Source organism: Petromyzon marinus, chromosome 23 (genome assembly GCF_048934315.1).
Source record: "Petromyzon marinus isolate PM22_M1 ecotype Great Lakes invasive population chromosome 23, UKy_Petmar_22M1.pri1.0, whole genome shotgun sequence".
Classification (NCBI taxonomy): domain Eukaryota; kingdom Metazoa; phylum Chordata; class Hyperoartia; order Petromyzontiformes; family Petromyzontidae; genus Petromyzon; species Petromyzon marinus.
Genome location: NC_133689.1, coordinates 11,237,922 through 11,261,305, shown reverse-complemented (window position 1 = coordinate 11,261,305; position 23,384 = coordinate 11,237,922). Strand labels below are relative to the sequence as shown.

Here is a 23,384-nt window from a genome sequence, read left to right as displayed (position 1 = left end):
GCTTCCTACAGCATCACGCAGCCGATGAAGAGCTGTCAAACCCGGAGCTGGTCAAACACAACACACGCACGCGCGCACGCATGCTCACTGACCCCCGAGGCGAGGTCGGTGAGCGTCTGGGTGAGCGTGATGGTGAACACGGCGTGCGAGCGGCTGCTCTCCTCGTTCATGTTCGTCGCCGCGACCGTCCGCGACTTGTTCCCCTCCGACATCAGCGAGTCGATGTCCTGCGATGCCGCGCACAGCCCACCATCAATCCCTGCGCTCGGGAGACGCCTTCGCATTGTCCGCCTTTCACGGACAAAAAGAGACGTCATCGTCATGATTGCCAGCCGTGGCCTATCCACCGCCGGATGAAGGCCTCCCCAACGCGCCACGATCCGTCACAGTCCAGCACCTGCACGAGGGCCGATCCCATTGCTCCGTCTCCGCGGCGAGCGACCTTTCGGGTGCATTCCCCCTTCTTTGGCTGCCGCTCGGAAGTCATTCCCGTCCAGTGGCCTTCGTCCCTTCTAGCGACATGTCCTGCCCAGCCCACTCCCTCGTCTATAACAATCCAAATTACGTCTTTATCCTGCGTGGGCTCCCGAACGCATCTGTTCATCTTTAAGACTCTAAATCTCATTCCGGGCACGCATCCCAGGCATGCTTCTATCCAAATAGAACCAAAATAATCCACTGCTGGATGAAGGCCTCCCCACAACCACCTCGGTCATGGAGGATGCTTGACCATACTTCATCACACTGGTCAATGTGGGATGGTGAAGGAGGGGACTCAATTCCAGGTCACATATCACTCTTCATTGGTGTTGTCCATGGCCAGGAATCAAAATCAAAATACCTAGAATTCATCTAATCCTATCAGCTATGAGAAGATAAGCAGGCCTGAGCCTGGATTATGCTTGGAAAGGTGACCACGAAGCATGCCAGAGAATCGGAGGCTCAAGTCACGGTGCTACTGTGGCCGTGCAACCCAAACTATGGACCGTACAGTAAAACACTATAGTTTAACAAGTAGGCTTTCGTGACCAACATCCTCCATAACATAGTTTTTTGGGTTGGAACGCATAAATACTCAGATTGTAAATGTTGTGGATTTACTCTCCAACACACCGGTGTGCTGTACTAGTAACGAATTGGAATTTTCTGTTTACGTGACAAACCTGACTAATTGGTTGTGTCGGGTAGTGGCGGGTTTAACAACATTTATATTAACGCGATCGAACCCCAAAAAACCCGATATTCTTGATAAAACACTGTTGTCTTCTGCACTCCTTCAATGGAGGAAGAGCAAAACTACACAAACTCTCTCCTGAAGCCCTCTCGAGGCGTGAAGACTACAACATTAGCATTTAGCTCCAGAACATATTGCTGCCATACGCCAGAATATAACACAGGCTCAAGAAGCGCTGTGCAACGTTGTCAGCGGCAGAGAGCAGGGCATAGAATACAACACACTACAACGTTGTCCTGTGCTTCTATGATCCGAAGCCTACACACCATTGCTAAGCCGCACTGACCAGCGTGGTGAAGTGCGGTAAAATAACCACGCCGACCCTCACGACGTGGGGAGAGGCCCTCGTCCGGCAGCGGATTGACAAAGGGATGGTACAAAAACCAGCTCCCGCGTACGTGTGTGACCGTGTGCATGCGTGCGCGTGAAGTAAGGAGGTGCGTGTGTTCGTGCATTGCCTGGTAAGATGTCACAGCCAGCTGGGAAAGGCCATCGACGTACGGACCGAATATCTGGTGCTCGCGGACCTTGAGTGCCGTTTGACTCCTGTGTAACACACGACAAAGATTCCCCCATGTAGCCATAACGTCGTTTTGGAGCAAGTGCTGTGAAGCGAGCATCTGTGAAGGCCGGCTCAACACACGCGGGGGTGGGTGGCCAGCACCACACCAAGCCGTCTTTGTGTCCCCAGTGGCGGTGGTTATACACCCCCTGCAGGTGCTCATTGGAGGTTGAGTCGACATAGGGTAATAGACCCAGTACAGATAATCGGCTCGCCGGGTTCGTAGCGCAGCACGCTAACACCTGCACTACCGTTCGCCACACACACACACACACGCGGACACGAGCGCCTGCTAAGGCTCGCAAAGCGCGCGCGTGAAGGATGCGAGGCCTGAACCAGGCCCAGCAGGAACTGTCCCCGCACCCCGCTGTACCGAGTGCTCGTCTCAGGCCGAGTCAAATTAAGATGAGGCCAAGTGATGTTCACTAACCAACTGGCACTTGCATTTCCGCATGGCCAGAAAACCGATTACCAAATAATAATGCAAATGAAACACCCCTCCCCCGACTACCATGGTTGGCTCCGTATGGTGCGAAAGTTCAACATACATACAAGTTCAACGTACAGGTTAGCAATGAATACGTCTGCATCGCCTAACTTACATTGGTGTTGCGACATCCGCGTATTTTCTTGACGCGGGCCAGCCCTCCTCCCTCCCGCCCCTCCCTCCCTCCCTCCCCCCGTGACCCTGCACAACGGAGCGTCTCCCGTCACCGGGCTGGAAACGATGACCCGCACCACGCAACGCAACGTTCCCGCGCGACGATGCAAGCGTGCGGCACCGTTATCAACGCGCTGCTGGACGGGGGGCGGGGGGGGGGGGGGGGGCGGGGGGGCAGGGGGAGCGGGGGGGGCAGGGGGGGCGGGGGGGGCTGGGGGAGCGGGGGGGGCGGAGGGGGGCGGGGGAAGCGGGGGGGCTCCCCACGCCGCGCGGGTCACGGGGGCGCCACTTGGTCACGGCACGCAGAAGCGCGTCGACGTAATCGCGGGCGCGCACCCCTTGGGGTCGAGGAGGTCGCGCACGCGCTCGTTGTAGATCTCCAGGTAGGAGACCTCCAGCTTGCAGGAGAGGTCGGCGCTCTGCAGGCGCTCGCGCCGCTGGAAGAGTTCGCAGCACAGGCGCGGGATGAGCCCCGGCTGTTCCGCGGTGCCCATCATCGTGTACGACTTGCCCGAGCCTGAGCACACGCACGCACACACACACGCACGCACGCACACGCACGCACACGCGCACACACACGCGCACACACACGCGCACACACACACGCGCACACACGCACGCACACACACACGCACGCACGCGCGCACACACACACGCACACACACGCGCACACACACGCGCACACAAAGATCCCTGTGTAGGCCTTCAACAAACTGTTGGGGCAAGTGCTGTTCGCGAGCACGAGGGGGTGGGTGGCCAGCACCACGCCCGGCCGCCTTTGTCTGCCCAGTGGCAATGTTTACACACTGCACCAGGTACTCATTTGAGGCCGAGTCGACCCAGGGGATGCCCGGCACCAATTCAGATAATCGTCGGTGGTGTTAGCCGCGAGCCGGAATCGATTTAGGGTCGCCGGGTTCGTGGCGCGGCGCGCTAACCCGCTACACTACACAGGCACCTCCCATTAGCACGGTTGGCTACGTACGGTGCAAAAGAAGTTCATAATACATACACACAAGCTTGTGTGTACACGGGCGCACACACACATAGGTGTACACGGGCGCACGCACAGACAGGCATGTACACGAGCACACACACGTGTGCACGCAAGGGCACACGCCACACACCACACGCGTGTACACAGGGGTGGCCGTGTACCGGTTTGCCCATAGGCGAAGATGCACGCGTTGTAGCCATCAAATGCGTTATCTAGGAGGTCTTCCCCCAGGCACTGGAAGACCACGTCTTGCCCTGCACACGCACAACCACACACACACACACACAAGAGTCGCTCTCGCCAGGACGCACACAGAGTGCTACTTGACATGCATTTGCTGCAACTGTTAAAGTAAATTTAACGTGTCTCAGTCCATCAAAAAAATACTCTCATAGCAGGTATATTTTTTCAAGATATATGTTATGGTCATTATTTTCCTCGTGGAAACCTTCATCCAGCAGTGGATTGAACGCGGATGACAATGATGGCGATGATGCTGGGCGGTGGTGGTGCACGCCTGCAATGCAGCACTGTGGAAGCTAGGGTTGGTGGATCGAACAGACGTTGCGAAACCCCCTTTCCGTATGTGGCTTGCAAGGAGAAGGCAGTACAGCAAACATGCAGACTCCACGTGTTCCGTTGGTATGGGATAGAGTGTTTCCCCCTTGCATGCGTGGGTTTTCTCTGGGTGAAGTAGGTTCCTCCCACATGAGTACACACTCGAGAATTGGCCGATAACACCTTAACTCTTGACCGTTCCGAGATGCATGCACGTTGCAGGGTGGGGGTGTCCTGTTCGCCTCTGAATCTCGTAACGCACAAGCGGTTAAGCGTGACTTTTCTATAGAGATGCATAGCGCCATTAATTTTAAAGACAATCGACTCACTGCAGAGAACCGCAGTGACACGACCGCGCTCTACGATAGCTCGCGCCCAACTGTGCCACACACCATCCCACATGGCCTTGCGGGAGCCTCAGTAGCAATAGTGATTTTATTTTTAGTTTTTCTTCCAGTTTAATTTTGATGCTGTACACATACGTCATCGGAAGCAGCAGCAGCAGCAGCGCGTTCCCCCCCCCCCCCCCCAGCCCGTGTGCCCACGCTAAGCGAGGGCGGAGGCGCTACTGCTCGCCACTCACCAGAGAACTTCTCCTTGTTCGTCTCGTCAATGGACCAGAAGCAGTAGTCAAACCTGAACGTCTGCAGGGACACAAGCGGGGGGGGGGAGGAGGGGGCACGTCCACCACACAGGTACATGCGTCCCACACGTGTCCCATACACACACACACGTACACACGTACACACACGGGTCCCATACACACACACACGTACACACACGTGTCCCATACACACGTACACGTACACACGTACACACACGTGTCCCGTACACACGTACACACACACACGTACACACGTTCACACGTACGCGTAAACAGGCCGAGCACACCGTACGCGAGACACATTCACCACACGGGCACAAACGTCCCACACACACGTACACACGTACACACACATACACAGGCCATTCACACCAGGGCACAATCCACACGACACGTACACTGCACGTGCAAATACACACATGCACTGGAGGTGACACCACCACACAAAGCACAAACACCACATGCATATGCACGCACCATGTACAACACAAACCACAAATGTTGCATACACCATACACTGATAAATATCCCCCTTATCGCCTCATAGTCTGTTGGAGAATATGCTGTGAGCGAGCACCTGTTAAAAAACCAAAACGAAAAAACTAAACAATTTTTTATTTAACCAGGTAAGGCCCACTGAGCTATTTGTCTCTTTTTCAGAAGCGACCTGGCCACAAATGAGAGCTCAACGAAGTGGCTCATCATCACGTGGAAATGTATAGCAGCCAGATAACTCTAAACTCGTGTTCATTCTAACTGTGTAGGGAAAGACCGGAGGACCCGGAGAAAAATACACGTGACCACGCAGAGAACATGCAAACTCCAAACATACAGGCATCAGGGTCGGGATCGAACCCACGTGCTCCTGCGTAGCAGGCGATGTAGCGAACATCTCCTAGCCGCTGTGGCGCCCCTGTTAAAAAAAGCCAGAGTGGCTCAGAAGGCGTGGTGTTGCCATCAACACGCTCGGCTGATGTTTGCACAGTGCAAGTGCAGCTACTCATTTAAAGTTGAGTCAACCTAGGGGAGACCCAGTGTCGGTTCACATATCGCTCATCACTGATAATTGCTATGAGTGGAGCGGTGGCGCAACGGTCCGAGTTCAATTCCTGGCCACGACTAGCATTAGTGGTGAGTTATACCTGAGCTGGTCCTGGCCCTACCGCTTCACAAACCCGCACTCACCAGCTTGGTGAAGTATTGTTAAACGACCCTGGTGACTGACACGACATCCACTCCGTTTTGACTGGATGAGATAAAATTCTGGTCAGGGGTCAAACCACCCTGCCATCTCTTTAGTATCGATGAAGTAAACATCGTCTTGGGTGTAAAAAAAAGCCAACAGTGGTTGTCCTGTGTCGAGACTTGCCCCTGCCATAGGAATGTGGAATTTCCACCACTGGCTCAGTGCTAAACGCAGTAGGTGAGTGCCACCCTCCATGCTGAACTGATTGTGTAACCCACTGGTTGTCTACGGACGCAGATTCCTTAAACCTTTCGAGCACACGGGGTCATGCACACACAAATAAGGACAAACCCCCCCCCACCGTGTGTGTGTATCGCGGGCATTCAAAGCTGTCCAAACATAACAGAACATTTCAAATGCGAGTGCAAAGCAACAAACCTTTGCCTGTTTGCGAGCATCGTTGTGGTAACTGTAAGAAAAACAAAAAATAGAGCAACATTAATCATTGCGATGCAAATTCCAGTTGTATTGTATGGGGTGGTTTTGTTTGTTTAAGCAATGTTAGTTGGCTATGGGTTTTTTTTACATGTGGCGCATAATTTTCTATCACCACATATTGCTCGGCAAACATCTTATATATATATTCTTGGTTCTTTCGAGTAAAGTCACGTAGAAGGGAAACAATAAAATAATAAAAATATAAAACAATTAAATTCTCACGACGTTTCGACTGCAACACAAGCAATGATGATGATTGCTTGTGTTGCAGTCGAAACGTCGTGAGAATTTTATTGTTTTATATTTTTTATTATTTTGTTTCCCTTTTACGTGACTTTACCGAAAGATCCAAGAATATGAATCCCTGCAGTCACGAAAGCTTTAAATCAAAATTTTACATCTTAAATATATAAAAAAATCAACAAATAAATAGCCATGTTTTTTGAAACTCAACTATTTTTTATTTGACCAGGTTAAGCCCACTGAGCTACAGTGAGGGAAAAAAGTATTTGATCCCCTGCTGATTGTAGGTTTGCCCACTGACAAATAAATGATCAGTCTATAATTTTAATGGTAAGTTTATTTGAACAGTGCGAGACAGAATAACAACAAAAAAATCCAGAAAAACGCATGTCAAAAATGTTATAAATTGATTTGCATTTTAATGAGGGAAATAAGTATTTGACCCCCTCTCAATCAGAAAGATTTCTGGCTCCCAGGTGCTCCTAATCTCAGCTCGTTACCTGTATAAAAGACACCTATCCACAGAAGCAATTAATCAATCAGATTCCAAACTCTCCACCATGGCCAAAAACAAAGAGCTCTCCAAGGATGTCAGGGACAAGATTGTAGACCTACACAAGGCTAGAATGGGCTATAAGACCATTGCCAAGCAGCTTGGTGAGAAGGTGACAACAGTTGGTGCGCTTATTCGCAAATGGAAGAAACACAAAAGAACTGTCAATCTCCTTCGGCCTCGGGCTCCATGCAAGAGCTCACCTCGTGGAGTTGCAATGATCATGAGAAGGGTGAGGAATCAGCCCAGAACTACACGGGAGGATTTTGTCAATGATCTCAAGGCAGTTGGGACCATAATCACCAAGAAAACAATTGGTAACACACTACGCCGTGAAGGACTGAAATCCTGCAGTGCCCGCAAGGTCCCCCTGCTCAAGAAAGCACATATACATGCCCGTCTGAAGTTTGCCAATGAACATTTGAATGATTCAGAGGAGAACTGGGTGAAAGTGTTGTGGTCAGATGAGACCAAAATGGAGCTCTTTGGCATCAACTCAACTCGCCGTGTTTGGAGGAGGAATGCTGCCTATGACCCCAAGAACACCATCCCCACCGTCAAACATGGAGGTGAAAACATTATGCTTTGGGGGTGATTTTCTGCTAAGGGGACAGGACAACTTCACCGCATCAAAGGGACGATGGATGGGGCCATGTACCGTCAAATCTTGGGTGAGAACCTCCTTCCCTCAGTCAAGGCATTGAAAATGGGTCGTGGATGGGCATTCCAGCATGATAATGACCCAAAACACACGGCCAAGGCAACAAAGGAGTGGCTCAAGAAGAAGCACATTGAGGTCCTGGAGTGGCTTAGCCAGTCTCCAGACCTTAATCCCATAGAAAATCTGTGGAGGGAGCTGAAGGTTTGAGTTGCCAAACGTCAGCCTCGAAACCTTAATCACTTGGAGAAGATCTGCAAAGAGGAGTGGGACAAAATCCCTCCTGAGATGTGTGGAAACCTGGTGGCCAACTACAAGAAACGTCTGACCTCTGTGATTGCCAACAAGGGTTTTGTCACCAAGTACTAAGTCATGTTTTGCAGAGGGGTCAATACGTATTTCCCTCATTCAAATGCAAATCAACAATTTATAACATTTTTGACATGCGTTTTTATGGATTTTTTTTGTTGTTATTCTGTCTCTCACTGTTCAAATAAACCTACCATTAAAATTATAGACTGATCATTTCTTTGTCAGTGGGCAAACGTACAAAATCAGCAGGGGATGAAATACTTTTATTCCCTCACTGTATGAGCTCTTGTTCAGAGGCGGCCTGGCCGCACACGATATCATCATGCTCACCGAAGTGGCTGACATCATCACACGTGGGAATTTACACTTGCAGCCCCGAAATCGAAACGCATGTTTGCAAACATGTTGGTGAACACGGAGGGAAAAAAACCGGAGGACCGGGAGGAAACATCCACGTGACAGTCAGTGGGAGGTTTCGAACCCACGACCTCCCGCGTACAAGGCAACGGGAGATCACGTCTCCCCGCCATCGCAGCCGCCCCCATTGGAAAAGACAGCTCAGCCAGTAACATAATTGGTGAACAGATTTTTGAGTGAAGTTGCACCGATTCGTCAAGCCCAGAGGATGGCGACAGTGCATGCAAGACAACTGCCGCTCTTGTGAAATGGATTACTCCGCACGAGTCACAAGACGTGAAGTAGCCCCCGCCGTAGCAATGGGGGCGGAGGTGCTGGAGGGGGCTGAACCCCCCTTGCTGAAGACTCAGCCCCTAATCTCAATTGTGAGTCAAGTCAAACAATGTTGGGTTCAATGTTTAACCCCAGTGCCAGTTTTTTTCTTCTTCAAAGATTCACAGCAAGAGCAGAACGCGTGACAGACCAAGGCGCGTCGCACTGTTACTCAATCTCTTCGGCGTGTGACTCTGATTTCAAGTTTGTTTAACGTGGCATGCGTTGTGTCCCACCATCCCCCAAGCCCCGCCCTTAGGCTGCAGACGTCTCCCGGCTGTCAACAGTCATGCTCCAGGTCCGACGTGGAACATCCTCCATGGTGGGAGAGGCCCGCAGCTTTGTGTTTCCTGAACAAAACAAAACCCTCGAACGGCTATCAGAGTGGGGCGGTGCTTTGGCCACCCACACCAGCCACTCCACGTGCATCCGTGCCCTGGTGTCCCCCATAACCGCCCCGACACAAAAAGCCTTTACGATTCATTCTTAAGTTACTTCCGAGTTAGATCGCCCTGTAGGTATAAAGCCATGTCTTTTTTTACTATAACCCTCCATCCATCCACCCGACACAGCTAATAAAATCAGGTTGTCGCGCGGGCAAGCGTGCCAATTGATTTGGGGGTTTTCAGCAAAGCCAGAGGAATGTTGAAGAGCAAGCGAGATATTGCACAAGTTTCATTCGACGTTCTGCTGGAGATTACAAACGGCATCATCAGGTGTTGTAATGAAAGCTGAGCTCTCGCGCGGTCCAACTCTACCCAACTTCTGAGTGCATTGCTAATTCACTACCGGGTGAAGTGTCCCCACAGGCCATGGCAATAATGGGGGGGGGGGGGGGGGGGAGTTGTTTGACCATACTTCACCACGGTGGTCAACATGGGTTGGTGAAGGGTGAAGGGGTTCACAATTTGGGTGGCCGGGTTCATCGTGCTAACTGTTGCGCCACCACTCCGGCGGTGGAGCGAAGCACACAGTCCCGGCTTGCGTCAGCCTGCTTCACAAGCACACGCCTGCAACAAGCGAGAACGCACAAACAACGACGCGGAGGACGGGGCCTCCCCCTCCATTGTCCACGAGGGCTCGTCAAGTTGTAAACGTCGGCCGTCGTGCGTAGGGCCCAAAGAAGTGGAAGTGCCACCCTGAGGAAGAGTTGTTACAGATTGCAGCAACAGTTTGCCCTGATGAACTCCGCACTACGCCGAGAGGTGCGTTCATCGCAGCACTGTATCTGCATGGTGCCTCCCCTCTGATAAACCTGGAATTCACCATTCAACGGCGGAACGCGTTCCCTTGCAAACAAGCGGTCTGCGCACACAATTAAAACCCTACGCCTAAGGCCTTTCCGTCCTATATTACAATGAAAACTTCGCGACGGCTTGTCACTTTCAGTAGCGTTTGTTGCTGTTGGAGATAAGCGAGTAGCCAAACTCTAACTCACAGCCATAACCAGGATCACTCAGCTGATGGGAGCCCTGGGCTGATGAGTGTAACGTGAATCCATCACCCAGGGCACGGTCACCTCCTCAACCCTTCAACCCTCCTGGGTCAACGAAACGACCACCGGCTGTCGAGGTTGCGCCGTTTGGTTGGAAGTGAAACAAGGCTATCGCCACGGTGGCAAGGGTCACCACGGTGGCGAGATGTTAACTACCTCGCTTGGTATGCAGGAGGTCGTGGGTTAGATCCCGACCCTGCTGCCTATATATTTGGAGTTTGCATGTTTTCCCCGTGGTCGCGTGGATTTTTACCCCAGGTCCTCGGGTTTTTCCCTCCATAAATAGAATTAACATCTGTTTATAGTATTTGGCTTTAAATTTCTACGTGATAAGCCTCTTCGTTGAGATATCATTTGTGGCCAGGTCACTTCTGACAAAGAGCTACATAGCTCAGTGGGCCTTACCTGGTAAAATGAAAAATAGTTTTTAGTTTAGTATTTGTGTTTGCACATATTTTCGGTGTGGGAAAGGGCTTATAATTCCGTGAAAGTAAAATAGTAATAAATAGTAAGAGTAGTAATAGTAAGGATAGACTGACCGATCGCACTGCACGAATCCGTAGCAACTTCTAACACAAGACCGCCAAACTAACCCTAACCCTTGGGCACTGCCTAATTGTGGAGCTTTTGGCAGACAGAACTCGATCACGGGAAGCGACACACCAATGTGCCTGGAGAGGAGGCGTTTCCCGACCGGCGTGTAATGCGCGCTTACGACACATGGATAAGAAACAAAGGCACGGACGAAGCATACGGAAAAGAACGAGTGACAAGCGTACGAAGGAGCAAGGAGAGACTCAGGTTTGGACTAACACACCAAGGAGGACAGGAGAAGGAACGCGTAAAGTCAGCGAACACGCGCGAGATCAGAGGCCAGAGGCGCTACAGTGGCGTGGACTCTCAAGAAGAGGAAAGTGGGCCGGGGTGGGACACGTCGCCGATGGTCGAGATCAACGACGGAGTTTGCAGCGTAAACGGACCGGGCGGAGGGAGCGCGCCGGCCGCGGAGACGGACGAGGCGGCGAGCGCTGCGTGAACTTGTCACGCTGCGAGACCGTGAGAGATCGTGGAATAATGTCTTGGGAAGGCCCACGTTAAGCAGCGGGCAGATCATGGCCCAATGATGACCAGCCATGACCTGTGGCTGATCATCAGTCACACGATACAAACACGCAATACAGTCAAGTTCTGTAATGCTGGGACACGAGAAAACTGTAACTTTTAGAAGACATTAAAACCGATCTGTGCAGGCGACTGCACCGAACGAGCATAAATTCGCAACATTTGGCTGTAGCAAGCTGAGCGGGTGGGGGGGAGGGGGGAGGTTTCCTTGAACGGCGTCAATGGACAAGCTTGGGCTGTACATTCCGAGCGGTGGCCGTGTTTGAAGAGGAGAAACTGGCAGAGCGGTCAAACAGGTACGGGCAGCACGCCCCGCACACAGCCATCCCTCCCGCAAAAGCCTCAAGGCCACCAGACATTGAGCCGCATTTGCATTCGGAAGCAAGTGTAGACTATTCACACACACACGGCAGTGTGTAGACTATTCACACACACACACACGGCAGTGTATAGACTATTCACACACACACGGCAGTGTGTAGACTATTCACACACACGGCAGTGTGTAGACTATTCACACACACCCGGCAGTGTGTAGACTATTCACACACACACACACACCCGGCAGTGTGTAGACTATTCACACACACACACGGCAGTGTGTAGACTATTCACACACACACACCCGGCAGTGTGTAGACTATTCACACACACACACCCGGCAGTGTGTAGACTATTCACACACACACACCCGGCAGTGTGTAGACTATTCACACACACACACCCGGCAGTGTGTAGACTATTCACACACGGCAATGTCTAGACTATTCACACACACACAGATCACACACACACATGGCAGTGTGTAGACTATTCACACACACACAGATCACACACACACATGACAGTGAGTAGACTATTCACACACACACACCCGGCAGTGTGTAGACTATTCACACACACAGATCACACACACACATGGCAGTGTGTAGACTATTCACACACACACACACGGCAGTGTGTTGACTATTCACACACACAGATCACACACACACATGACAGTGAGTAGACTATTCACACACACACACACCTGGCAGTGTGTAGACTATTCACACACACACATGGCACCGACTCAGACGAAGTGACGTGGTAGGTACGGGGGGGGGGCGGGACAGACGCTTAATACTGTGTAGGAACCTCCTGGTTACACCACCAGCCCACAGGGCATTATTGTGTCCGTCCGTCGTGCATCCAAAAATGGGAGGGGTGGGGCTGGGTGGAGAGGGGAGGGTGGGGAGGGGCTGGGTGGGGAGGGAGGGGCTGGGTGGGGAGGGAGGGGCTGGGTGGGGAGGGAGGGGCTGGGTGGGGAGGGAGGGGCTGGGTGGGGAGGGAGGGGCTGGTGGGGAGGGGAGGGAGGGGCTGGGTGGGGAGGGGATGGTGGGGAGGGGCTGGGTGGGGAGGGGCTGGTCACCCCGTGGTGCCCTTATAAAACTCAACGTTTAACCTACTCACACCGGCTTGTGCCCGCCCTCACAGTCGGGCATATTGTGCGGAATACACCACGTGGTGCCGCCGTTGACCCTGGCCATTGACCGAGCAACCCAACGTTCCTACCAGCTCCCTCCGCAGGAATGTGTTTAATGAGTCGAGAGCGGTTGTTTCTCTTGCGGAGGCATGAGTTTCGGGATTCCAACCTCTTTACGTGGCAAAGAGCTGCAAATTGTGTGCTATCCGTTTGAAACGAGCAGGTTTAATCAAGCGATTGACCGCTATTAGCCACATAAACAAATTGGCACGACTAATGTGTTTGCGACCCGAGGTGGCAAACCCATGTCTGCTCTGGCCCGTGGACTCAACTCGGCTGCGAACGCAGCGAGGGTTGAGCCATTGCACAAAAGGGCAGCGAGCATTTTCATGAAGAAGAAGAAAAGATCGTGAGTGTAAATATTCCCCCAGTTTGCCTGCAACTTTAAAAGTTCAGGTCAAAAATCAGCTTCTGATGTTTTACGCAACTGGGGCACAGCAATGCAGCAGGGATTTTTCCACTGAGATGCATTACAATCACTGCTGGATGAGGCCCTGCCAACGCCATGCGGGTTATGGAGATGTTTGTCCATACTTCACCACGTTGGTCAGTGCGGGTTGACGAAGGGAGGGGGCATCAAAGTACAATGGTGTTGCCGCACTGCACCATGCTGCTATGCATGATGGTCGCCAACTCAGACACTATGCAGGTTCAATCCTGCTTAGCTTCTGAGGGATTTGGGCACAGGAAGATTGTGTTTAAGTTGGGGAGAATTTGGGGAGAATGCTTTCGAGAGCGGTGTGGAGAGCTGGGAAAGTAAAAAATAAACAGTGGGATTATTGTATTATTATAATGTAGAGTCCGAGCAGATGGGAAATAACTCACAATGACAGCAGAACCAAGTTCAACGATCAGATGAACATTAATCACAAGCAGAGGAGGCATAAGTCTGGATTTGTAACAGGTGGAGCGAGTCACCATAAGAGCGGGTTAGGGGCTGTCCATAAATGACGTCACGCACCTGGGGGGGGGGTCAGATATTTGTGACGATGTGTGATGAGGGGGGGGGGGGTTTGAGAAATGTGATGTCACATCAAAATGCGCAACTTTAAATAAATATAGATATATAAAATGGATTCTGACTTAGCAATCATTGGAAGGATTTGATCAACCATTTCGGGTCTTAATTGATTGTTCACGCTTACAGTGGCTTTCAGACCGCATCCATTATTTTCGTCTCCCCCCTCCTCTTTTCCGAACATAGATGGACTCGTCCATCTGAATAACTGCCAAATCGCTCTCCGTGGTGCTAACGTTAAAAAAAAACCCGCCACTTTTTCCAATTTTCTTGCTGTGGTTTTCACACCTGATGATGATTGCTTGTGTTGCAGTCGAAACGTCGTGATAATTTAATTGTTTTATATTTTTATTATTTTATTGTTTCCCTTCTACGTGACTTTACCGAAAGGACCAAGAATATAGACAACACGTTCTACTTAATTAAATAGACTTTTTAAATAAATGCTTTCTCCTACAACATCAGAGTGCAGCGGTACATTAAATACGCACTACAATGACATTAGTTTCAAGCGATTTGAAGCATGTTTTTTTTTTGGGGGGGGGGCGGCAGAGCTTTGTGACGTCATATTCGAGGGGGGGGTCTGACTTTTTGTGACGCCGTGTGACTAGGGGGGGGGGTCAAAAATCGTCAAAAATCGCGTGACGTCATTTACGGACGGCCCCTTAGCAAAGACTTCGTTTGCCAGTCAGCCAGCGTGATGGAGTCACAGACCCTAGGGCCAACAGGACTGAGAAGGAGCAACCTCCTAATTGAGCAGAGGCTGTGATAATCCGAGTTGATATGACTGCGTCTGCACGATGTGCTCGAGGCCTGTCTGAAGGGCGTTTTCCTTCTTTGAAAGCGGCGAGGCCGCTGCAGCGTTATGAACGGAAGAAACTCGAGGGCAGACGATGCACTGTCAAACCTGGGTTCTCCCAGTTCCCGAGAATCTGCAGGCCATCAACCGTTCGGCAGGAGATGTCACTTCCGCCGCCCTCCGCCTCGCTGACACGTGTCGCGGCCGTGGTTCGGTTTTTTTTCCGCCAGGCATTTTTCAGTTAGGCGATTCAGGCGTGCTTGGGATTTTGAGAGAATTGATTGCCCGTAACACCAGCACCGTGGCAGCGGCGATGGTCGCGGTGTCGCACAGACGTTGTCAAACTTCCCTTCCCGCTTGGGTGTCGTGGTGCCCAGGTGTCTGGCTCGTGTTGCCGGCACGCCCTGGCCTTATCCTCCTTGGATCATCAATGGACAATAAACAACGCGAAGTTCGGAGAAGGTGCGCAGACACTCTGCGCTGCGTTCTGTCCTCCGGAGAAGTGCGGGGCGGGGGGGAACTCCACGACAGGTTTGTGAAACGGCGACTTTGTATCTCAAAAGTGTTCCTCCAAGGGGCCATTTGCGTATCCGCAATCGTGACCAGGCATAGTCCTGCCACCCCCCACATAACACAACCCCACGTGCTCTCAATAGTCTACTCACTGCTGGGTGTGTCACGTGCTCTCAATAGTCTACTCACTTGCTGGGCGTGGCCTGCTGTGCAAGTCAGATTTAGGGGTCTTACCTCTGATCATCACTGCCTAAACTTATAAATAAAAAAAATAACCGCACCTGCCTCTCTGTAGCAATTGCAGCAACACGTAGCAGCGTGCACAATTATACGTGCGATTCGTCACAGGTATTGCTCACACCGGCTATGCTCGCCAGGAGAAGGCGGTACAGCAAACTTGGACTCCCATCTGTTCCATCTGTAGGGGGACAGAGTTGTCCCCGTCGCACGCGTGGGTTTTTGCCCGGGCGCTCCGGTTTCCTCCCACATGTGAACGCTCGTTCAATGGCTGAAAAACATCTTAAGTGTATAGGGGACCGCAGAGCTTGGGCAATTGTTGGTGCCGCCGGCTCACCGCCTGGCTGCCTTCCCCGCCTGGGCTGTGGATTCCTCACGGCCTGGAGTCGTTCTCAAACGTTGCGAGTTTGCAAATGCTGTGCGGCGACGCGTCACAAGCTGAAATGATTATCGTTTGCTAATGAAGACATTGCGACAGCACTTCACTCGGAAGAACCCGCTGCAGTGAGGTATTGTCTTAAAATATGCATCACAGCACAATCTTGTAACGTGTTGCTTAATGTGAATATTAACCGCTGTGGTTGCTACAGCTGTGACTAACATGTGTGCTTGCTAGACACTCTTTTTGTCGAGTGCGTTACGAATGTCCATGAGGACTTGCGGCGCTTGTTCATGTATTCCCTTCAGACACACACACACACAACCACGTGTGAGCTGTAAAACACGTCAAGAATAATAACACACAACACTCATCATCGCGTGGCGTCCGATTTCCAGAAGATGCCACTTTTGGCGTCACACCTCCCGCCTCCTCTCTGTCTCCCGCTGGTCTCACCACGCGGGTAGGCTGCATCCCCGTCCACTCACTCATTTAAAACCGCGTCACCTGTCCGTCGCCCACTTGGCTCGCGGTCTCTAACCTTGTACTCGTGACCTCTCCTCGGAAGCAAAATGCACGCAATAAAAAAAAACACTTTTTTCTAGACGGCACAAAAAGCGCAATTGCGACCGCCGGATCCATCCTCCCTTCTGGTCAAGCGACATCGCCCCCGAGAGGAGAGGACCGAGTCGCTGGGTCACAACTGCATCTTTCACCGACCAGTCGCCTTTTGCGTGCACTATCACTACTCTGTCCGACATGGGACCCCACCGCCCCCCCACATCGGCAGCGGGAGGAGATGAAAGGCCGCTCGCAAGATACGGCGCGCTCTCGTGCCACGCGACACCGGCACATCGCGACGCCGCAACGCGACACCAAGCGGCTATCGCAGCCATCGCCCCGACACGGGGGACCGTGAAGGGAATACGAACGCCCCGTCTGTGCCCGCGTCCTGTCTGCCCACTGGGGGTGAATCATCACAGCCACGATCAATTTACTGCTGGATGAAGGGCTTCTGCAAACTGCTGCTAGCGCCAAACCTTCCTGAAGTGTAACAATACATCTAAGCGCCCGCATGTAAGCCGATTTTGAGTTTCCGCGGTTGCCCAGCGAATTGGCTGCCACTCCATTGCTGGCCTTGACCACCGGCCATGATCACTTACAGTGACAGGTCCTGTCCAGGCAGTGCCGGATTAAGCTAGTGCGGGGCCTGTAGCAAATTATGTTATAAAGGGGCCCTAAATTAAAAAAAAAACCACACAAATATTAAAGCACAAATTTGTATTTGCATCGTAAAGTAATTGCATTTTTTCACTTGCTATACGAGCAGATAATACGACAAATCGCTAACCTTAAACACCCAGTCGTTCATAAAAGTTGAAGGCAGTATAGTACCACAGTAATAGAGCAAGTACAGAATCGCTGAATCGGAACGGATAGCTTGAAAGCATTTAGCGCGGTGCCCTTGAAAGTGCGGGGGGCCCGTGGCTACATATGTAGCTACTTTTGCTACGAGGATAATCCGGCACTGTGCCCAGGGGCCCATTCCCGTTTTTTTTATAATCATCATTCTGATGTCATTAACTTGCACATATTCTCCAGTCCGCGCGTGCTCCTCTTTCTACTCCTCGACGTTATTCCATGCGTGCATCTCTCCACGCTCTCTGTGCACTCTTCAGCAACTCGTGCCATTTGTTCTGGTCAACGTTTCCGATCCATACGTCGTCACATCGGGCGATGTGCGCCGACGAAAACACTTTCCCCTCTTCAGACATTTCTGCTTCACCGAAGGCGTTCTTAGCCCATTTAAAATCCACCCAGCCAAGTCCTGGATTGGCCTTCCCGGTGTCGAGCGGTGAGACGGTGCTGCGGTGACTCCCGCCATGATTTGACGCGAGAATAATTCTTTTGAGGCGAAACACTCACGAGGGCGGACACCCCCAACCGCTAATCCCGACCGCGGCTGCCCCAACACGCACGACTGTAGGAGGGGAGCGAGGAGTCGTTTTTTTTTTTCTGAGTGCCGCACCGTGAGCACACACACTCTAAGCTAAACTGAACGCATGTTTTCGTTTTACCAGGTATGGCCCACTGAGCTATATAGATATTTTTTCGGAAGCGACGAGGCCACAAATGAGAGTTCAACGAAGTTAGCTTATCATGTGGAAACTTATATCAGCCAGAGACTCTAAGCTATAACGTAAATTCTAAATGTGGAGGGGAAAAAAAAAAACCGGAAGACCCGGAGAACTATCCACACGACCACGGGGAGAGAGAACACGCAAACTCCAAATATACAGCAGCAGCAGGCGTCATGCTCGGGATTAAACTCGCACGAGACCTCCTCACCAGCTGGGGAGCTGCCAAGTTCACCACAGACAGCGCACACTGTGTGCACACAGTAAGGCGTTGTCCTCACGACAGCTGTGGCGTTCTGCCACAGCTGTTGTCGGTGTGCATTTCAGGCAGGGTCCTTCCAGCTGCATCGAGTTGCAGCGCTTTTCCACCTCTCCACCCGAACGCCACTGAAAACATTTATTTCTGCGCGCAATTTGGTATAAGTTCCAGCGCTCAGAATTGAAATGTCGGTTTGGCTGTCGTGCAACAAAACATTACCCTCAGTGGCAGAGTGGGTGGGGGGAAAGTGCTGCCCTCTGCAACGTGGACCAGATGTCACTTGAAGGAAGGGACCTCACAGGTAGCCCCGACGGTATCCTCTTCCGTGGGCTGATCCCTAACGTGAAGTGTTGCACTGCTCTGCGCTAATATACGAATGGTTCAGCAGTGCCACTGCTGGATAATTGTTTCCGCCCGAGGACGACCGCTTGTGTTGCGATCGAAACGTCGTGATTTATTATTTTGCATTTTTTTCAAATTTTATTTCTCTGCCTAAGCGACTTTGCCGAAAGAACCAAAGAGCATGGACTGTTCGTCTCGTGATGTGACGCCGATCGCGCAGATAGAATAAAATTGTGGGAATGTCATATTTGTAAATCCAACACAGAAGTAATTCGGTGTAAAAACTCCTCTGAAATCATTCCCTGGAAAATAAAAAAAAAATCCTCACTTGTCTGCAAGTCGGAGGGTCCAGGATGCACAACTTTTCCATGGCACTGGACTCCAACAGGACATGGGCCACGATTGTTACCGGCCACTATAGGTGCTGCAAGGCAACACACCACTCAGAATTCCACCAAACCGCGTTGCGTCTTCCACAGTGCCACGTGCTGTTCACGACACGGTCGTGGGCGTGCCGCCGTTCACCCTCAAGAGTCGTTGAGCCGGCCGCCGTCTCACCCACGAGCAGATGTTACAGATCCCATTAATCTCTCGGGGGAGGCGGGGGGGGGGGGATCAGGGCTTTATGGCTGTGACAATGCGGGATTAGCTGCGCCACCAGCGCGGAATTATACAGCGTCACTTAAATGCCGCACTTATGGACCATCGTTGCGTAATCGCATTCGTTAACCATCGCCCCATGTCCAGCACCAGCGTGGTGACGATGGCAGAAATTCAGAATGGCAGAAATACAATTATCTACGGTGCTAGGGGTCACAGTATCGCAGAACCTGTAATCCGCGACGCACCGCAGAGGTTACTTCTGTAATCCGTAAACAAAAATGTTTGGCACCGAGGCAGTGTATGGCGGATTACAGGATAAATTGGCCGTGCAACTCCATACATCTACGAAAACTTCACGGATGAGAGGGGAATCCGTGGCGCTTGACAAGCGGTTAAATTAATCGATGGTAATTTCTCATTTTGCGAGGTTCCATGTTTTTCTAGAACCCAAATGCTGCAAAACTGACGTAAAATTTAAACGACCCTTTCTTCTTCTTCTTCAAGCGTACGGCAAGTCAATCAATCAATTATTTATTTCTATAGCACTAATTCGTGCAAAAGATGCAATTGAAAGTGCTGTACAGATAAAATAAAACAATGTTTAAAAACTAAATCGCAGAACAATAAAAGCAATTTCCACATAAAAGAAATTGCATTATAATAAATTGCTATCGAAGGCATATTAAAAGCAAATACAGTAAAACCTTGGATTGCGAGTAACTTGGTCTGCGAGTGTTTTGCAAGACGAGCAAAAAATTAAAATAAATATTAATTTGATAAACTAGCGAGGGTCTTGCAATACGAGTAGCACGTGTACGCTTTATCTGCCGAGCGCCACGTGATCACAACTGATATACGAGTGCTTTGATATACGAGCGCTTTGGATTACAAACACGTTTCCGGAACGAATTATGCTCGCAATCCAAGGTTTTACTGTAACACTACATAAAATAATCTCAAGTAAAAGCAAGTTTAAAAAGGGTACGTTTTTAGATTTAACTTCAAATTGCTTCATGATTGCGAAGCCCTCAAGCATTCGTAAATGATACATCCAGGTCTAAGCTTCTGAGCCATGTGACGATAGACTTGGAAGTAGCGGGAATACCGCTGTCTAATCCGCCCCGTGAGCGGGCCGAGTGCAATGCAGCTGTTCGCGAGACGGTCCAATGTTGTCTTCGAGTGGCCACAGAGCCCACTGCACTGCGGCTCATCGTTCATGTTGCACTTGTGGAAGAGGTGCGCTCAAGTGAGTTGGTCGCTGTTTTGAAGCGATTAAACTATTTTTTATTCTACCAGGTAAGGCCCAGTGTGCTATACGGCTTTTTTCATAAGCGACCTGGCCACAAATGATCGCTCAACGAAGTGGCCCATCACGTGACAATGTATAGCAGCCAAATACTTTAAACGCATGTGTCTAAACGTGCAGGGGAAAACCGGGGGCCCCAGAGAAAAATCCACGTGACCACGGGGAGAGCGACGTGCAAACTCCACATGTACAGGCGTCAGGATGGGATCGAACCCACGACCTCCTGTATACCAGGCGAGGCAGATAACATCTGTCCACAGTGGCACGGTTGACCGAGCCACCACAGTGTTCAGCGGTGGAGCCCTCGACGAGGCTTTTACGAAGGAACCTCGGCACAACTCCACAGCGTGCATCCAATCGTCTCGCGTGGCGACACCCAGATCGCTTTCCGGGATCTCAAACGAGTTGGTTGGGTCGAGGCAGTGTTGGTGTAACACGAGGTTTACACTTCCTCGGGATTTTCCCCTCCTGCTTGATCCGACGGTGGTTTGCCGGTGCAATTGTAGCCGGTGTGATTGTGTTCTTGGTTCTTCCGGTAAAGTCACGGAGATGGGAAGTAATACAATAATACAAATAAAACGATAAAATTCTCACGACGTTTTGACTGCGACACAAGCAATCATCATCAGGTGTGAAAACCACGACAAGAAAATTTGAAAAAAAATCAAAACGCCGCTTTTTTTTTCTTTCAAATTTTCTTGCCGTGGTTTTTCACACCTGATGATGATTGCTTGTGTTGTAATCGAAACGTCGTGAGAATGTGTTTGTTTGATTTGTATTATTTTATTATTTCCCTTCTGCACGACTTTACCAAAAGAACCCCTGCAATCACGAAAACTTTAAATCGAAATTCAGTGTGGTTGTATTCTTGATAAATGGTGCGTATATTCGCACCACAGCATCAGGGAGGGTGTGTGAGACACGGGTCACGTGATTATGGCTCGAACGGGGAGCCACCTCGGTGGGAGTGCGTTTTCAGTTCGCACGTTATTGTTCAAATGGCACTGTTCATCTGGATGCCCCAGGTATATGTGTGGGCGCTCATACCTGCCAACCCCTTATCAGTGCCCTATCTTATTACAGACCAATTCAGACATTATTGGTAACCCCGTGCCCCTTATAAACCTCAACGCTCATCCTACAAAGTCCCATCACAAGGGAGAAACACAACGAAGTAGAAAAAAAATGTTTTGCCCATATAATTGAAACGGCTTTTTTCGCCGTATGGACCTGAGGACTCAATTTCCCTGCACAAGAATACAGGTGAATCGTATGGGTTGATAGCTATGGGCTCCTGAAGACCAGACTGGCGTGCAATACTCAGCAGTGGAAAATACGAGTGCGACCGTACGTAGAGTTTAGCTTTTTGTCACTCCACTGCTGGATGAAGGCCTCCCCCCACGCCACGTTAAACGCCGAGGTTGTATTTCGCTACGCTGGTCAGGGCTGGCTGGCCAGGACCGGTTCAGATATCGCTCACCACCGACGTTAGCCACGGCCAGGAATCGAACTCAGCTTGCAGGGTCTACGGTCGCATAGTGAATAACGGCGCTTCCCCGCAGAGGTAGTGCAACACAACCACGCAGGCGCCAACCGACAGCGCACAGCCCCGACTTCTAAAACACATACCATCACAATGCAAAAACGCGGTTCTGACGTCACTCGGTTCAACATTCTGCGATGCGAGTCTAAACCAAACGAGTACTGAAGATAAGGCTTTTGTGTATCGTTACGGGGGTGGGGGGAATGCACAATTACCTTCAAGTTAAACGCCTCCACCCAGGAAGGATACGCGAGTTGTTAATCTGTCGGACAAACTTGTACAGCAGACTTCATTTAAACTTCACGCGTTATTCATATTTTTCGACTGTAAAACTCCCAGCTCATCTGCAGCGGTGCTGACTTTAACCACGGTGGTTGAGACCGCATTGAGTGTGAGAAACACGCGTGATGATAATGTGTTGAACATCGCAGAGTAAAATAATTTCCTCCAGCTATCAGCTACAATTTTCCCGCCTGCTCTTTCTCTCTCCCCGCTGTGGAGCAGAGCCATTGCCAGCACAGCTAGCGACGGCGGTGGGAAGACATTTTTACGAACAGGACAACCGCTCCCTGTACCGCTGCTATCTCACCTATCAGCGCCATGCTGACGGGCATTTGGTCGTGCAGGTTAAGTTTATAACACTTCAGAGCAGTTCAAAGTAAAACCATCAAGGTTGTTTGATGATACATCACTCACTAATTCACTGCAATTACTTCCCGGTGGTCAGTCACCTCCCTATCACTATGCTATCGCTACTACCATGGTTACTGTTCCCGTGAACGTCACTCATTGATTCCACCATCCAAGTTGAAGGCTCAGTCTACTATATATGTTGAGCTTGAGCTTGTTTCGCACAATATTTAGCCAATAGTGCAAATAAGAGGTGAGGGGGAAGGATAACAAACTAAACACAAAAAGCAGTTCTAAAGAAATTAGTTGGTCAATATAGACTATTTAAAAGTGCATAGCTCCAGTGGCTTCCTAACATTGAAAGGAAGAGCGTTCCAGACGGCCACAGAAGCGCACCTGAAAGTGCTCTGACCGTGTTCAACCACCACACTTGCAGGTCAAAACAATCTCTTTTCTCAAGCTCTCATAATTTAAATATTTTTTTCTCAATCAAGAAACGTGTTCACTAACTCTGATGGTGTCAAATGTTGTTGGACACTTGACGTTTCGGGCCTTTGTACCTGTGCTAAGCAACTGCATTTAAAAAACAAACAGTAGCACGCAGTCCTCTCTCGGTGGTTCTATAGAGGTGTCTGTGCCCCAGCGTCCCCTGTAACCTAGAGCGGCACGTGACAGAGACG

General features: G+C 50.6%; 1 protein-coding gene across 1 annotated transcript in view; it reads right to left on the bottom strand.

Moving 5' to 3' along the window:
* Positions 1 to 23,384, bottom strand: part of LOC116945274 (kinesin-like protein KIF13A) — a 143,933-nt gene that overhangs the window by 86,090 nt on the left and 34,459 nt on the right. The window contains exons 3-8 of the mRNA XM_032959657.2: positions 6,241 to 6,271; positions 4,596 to 4,656; positions 3,616 to 3,708; positions 2,794 to 2,974; positions 1,693 to 1,780; positions 93 to 227 (exon numbers count right to left, since the gene is read on the bottom strand). Of these exons, the coding sequence (XP_032815548.2) occupies positions 93 to 227; positions 1,693 to 1,780; positions 2,794 to 2,974; positions 3,616 to 3,708; positions 4,596 to 4,656; positions 6,241 to 6,271 (589 nt within the window). The remainder of the gene's footprint in view (positions 1 to 92; positions 228 to 1,692; positions 1,781 to 2,793; positions 2,975 to 3,615; positions 3,709 to 4,595; positions 4,657 to 6,240; positions 6,272 to 23,384) is intronic.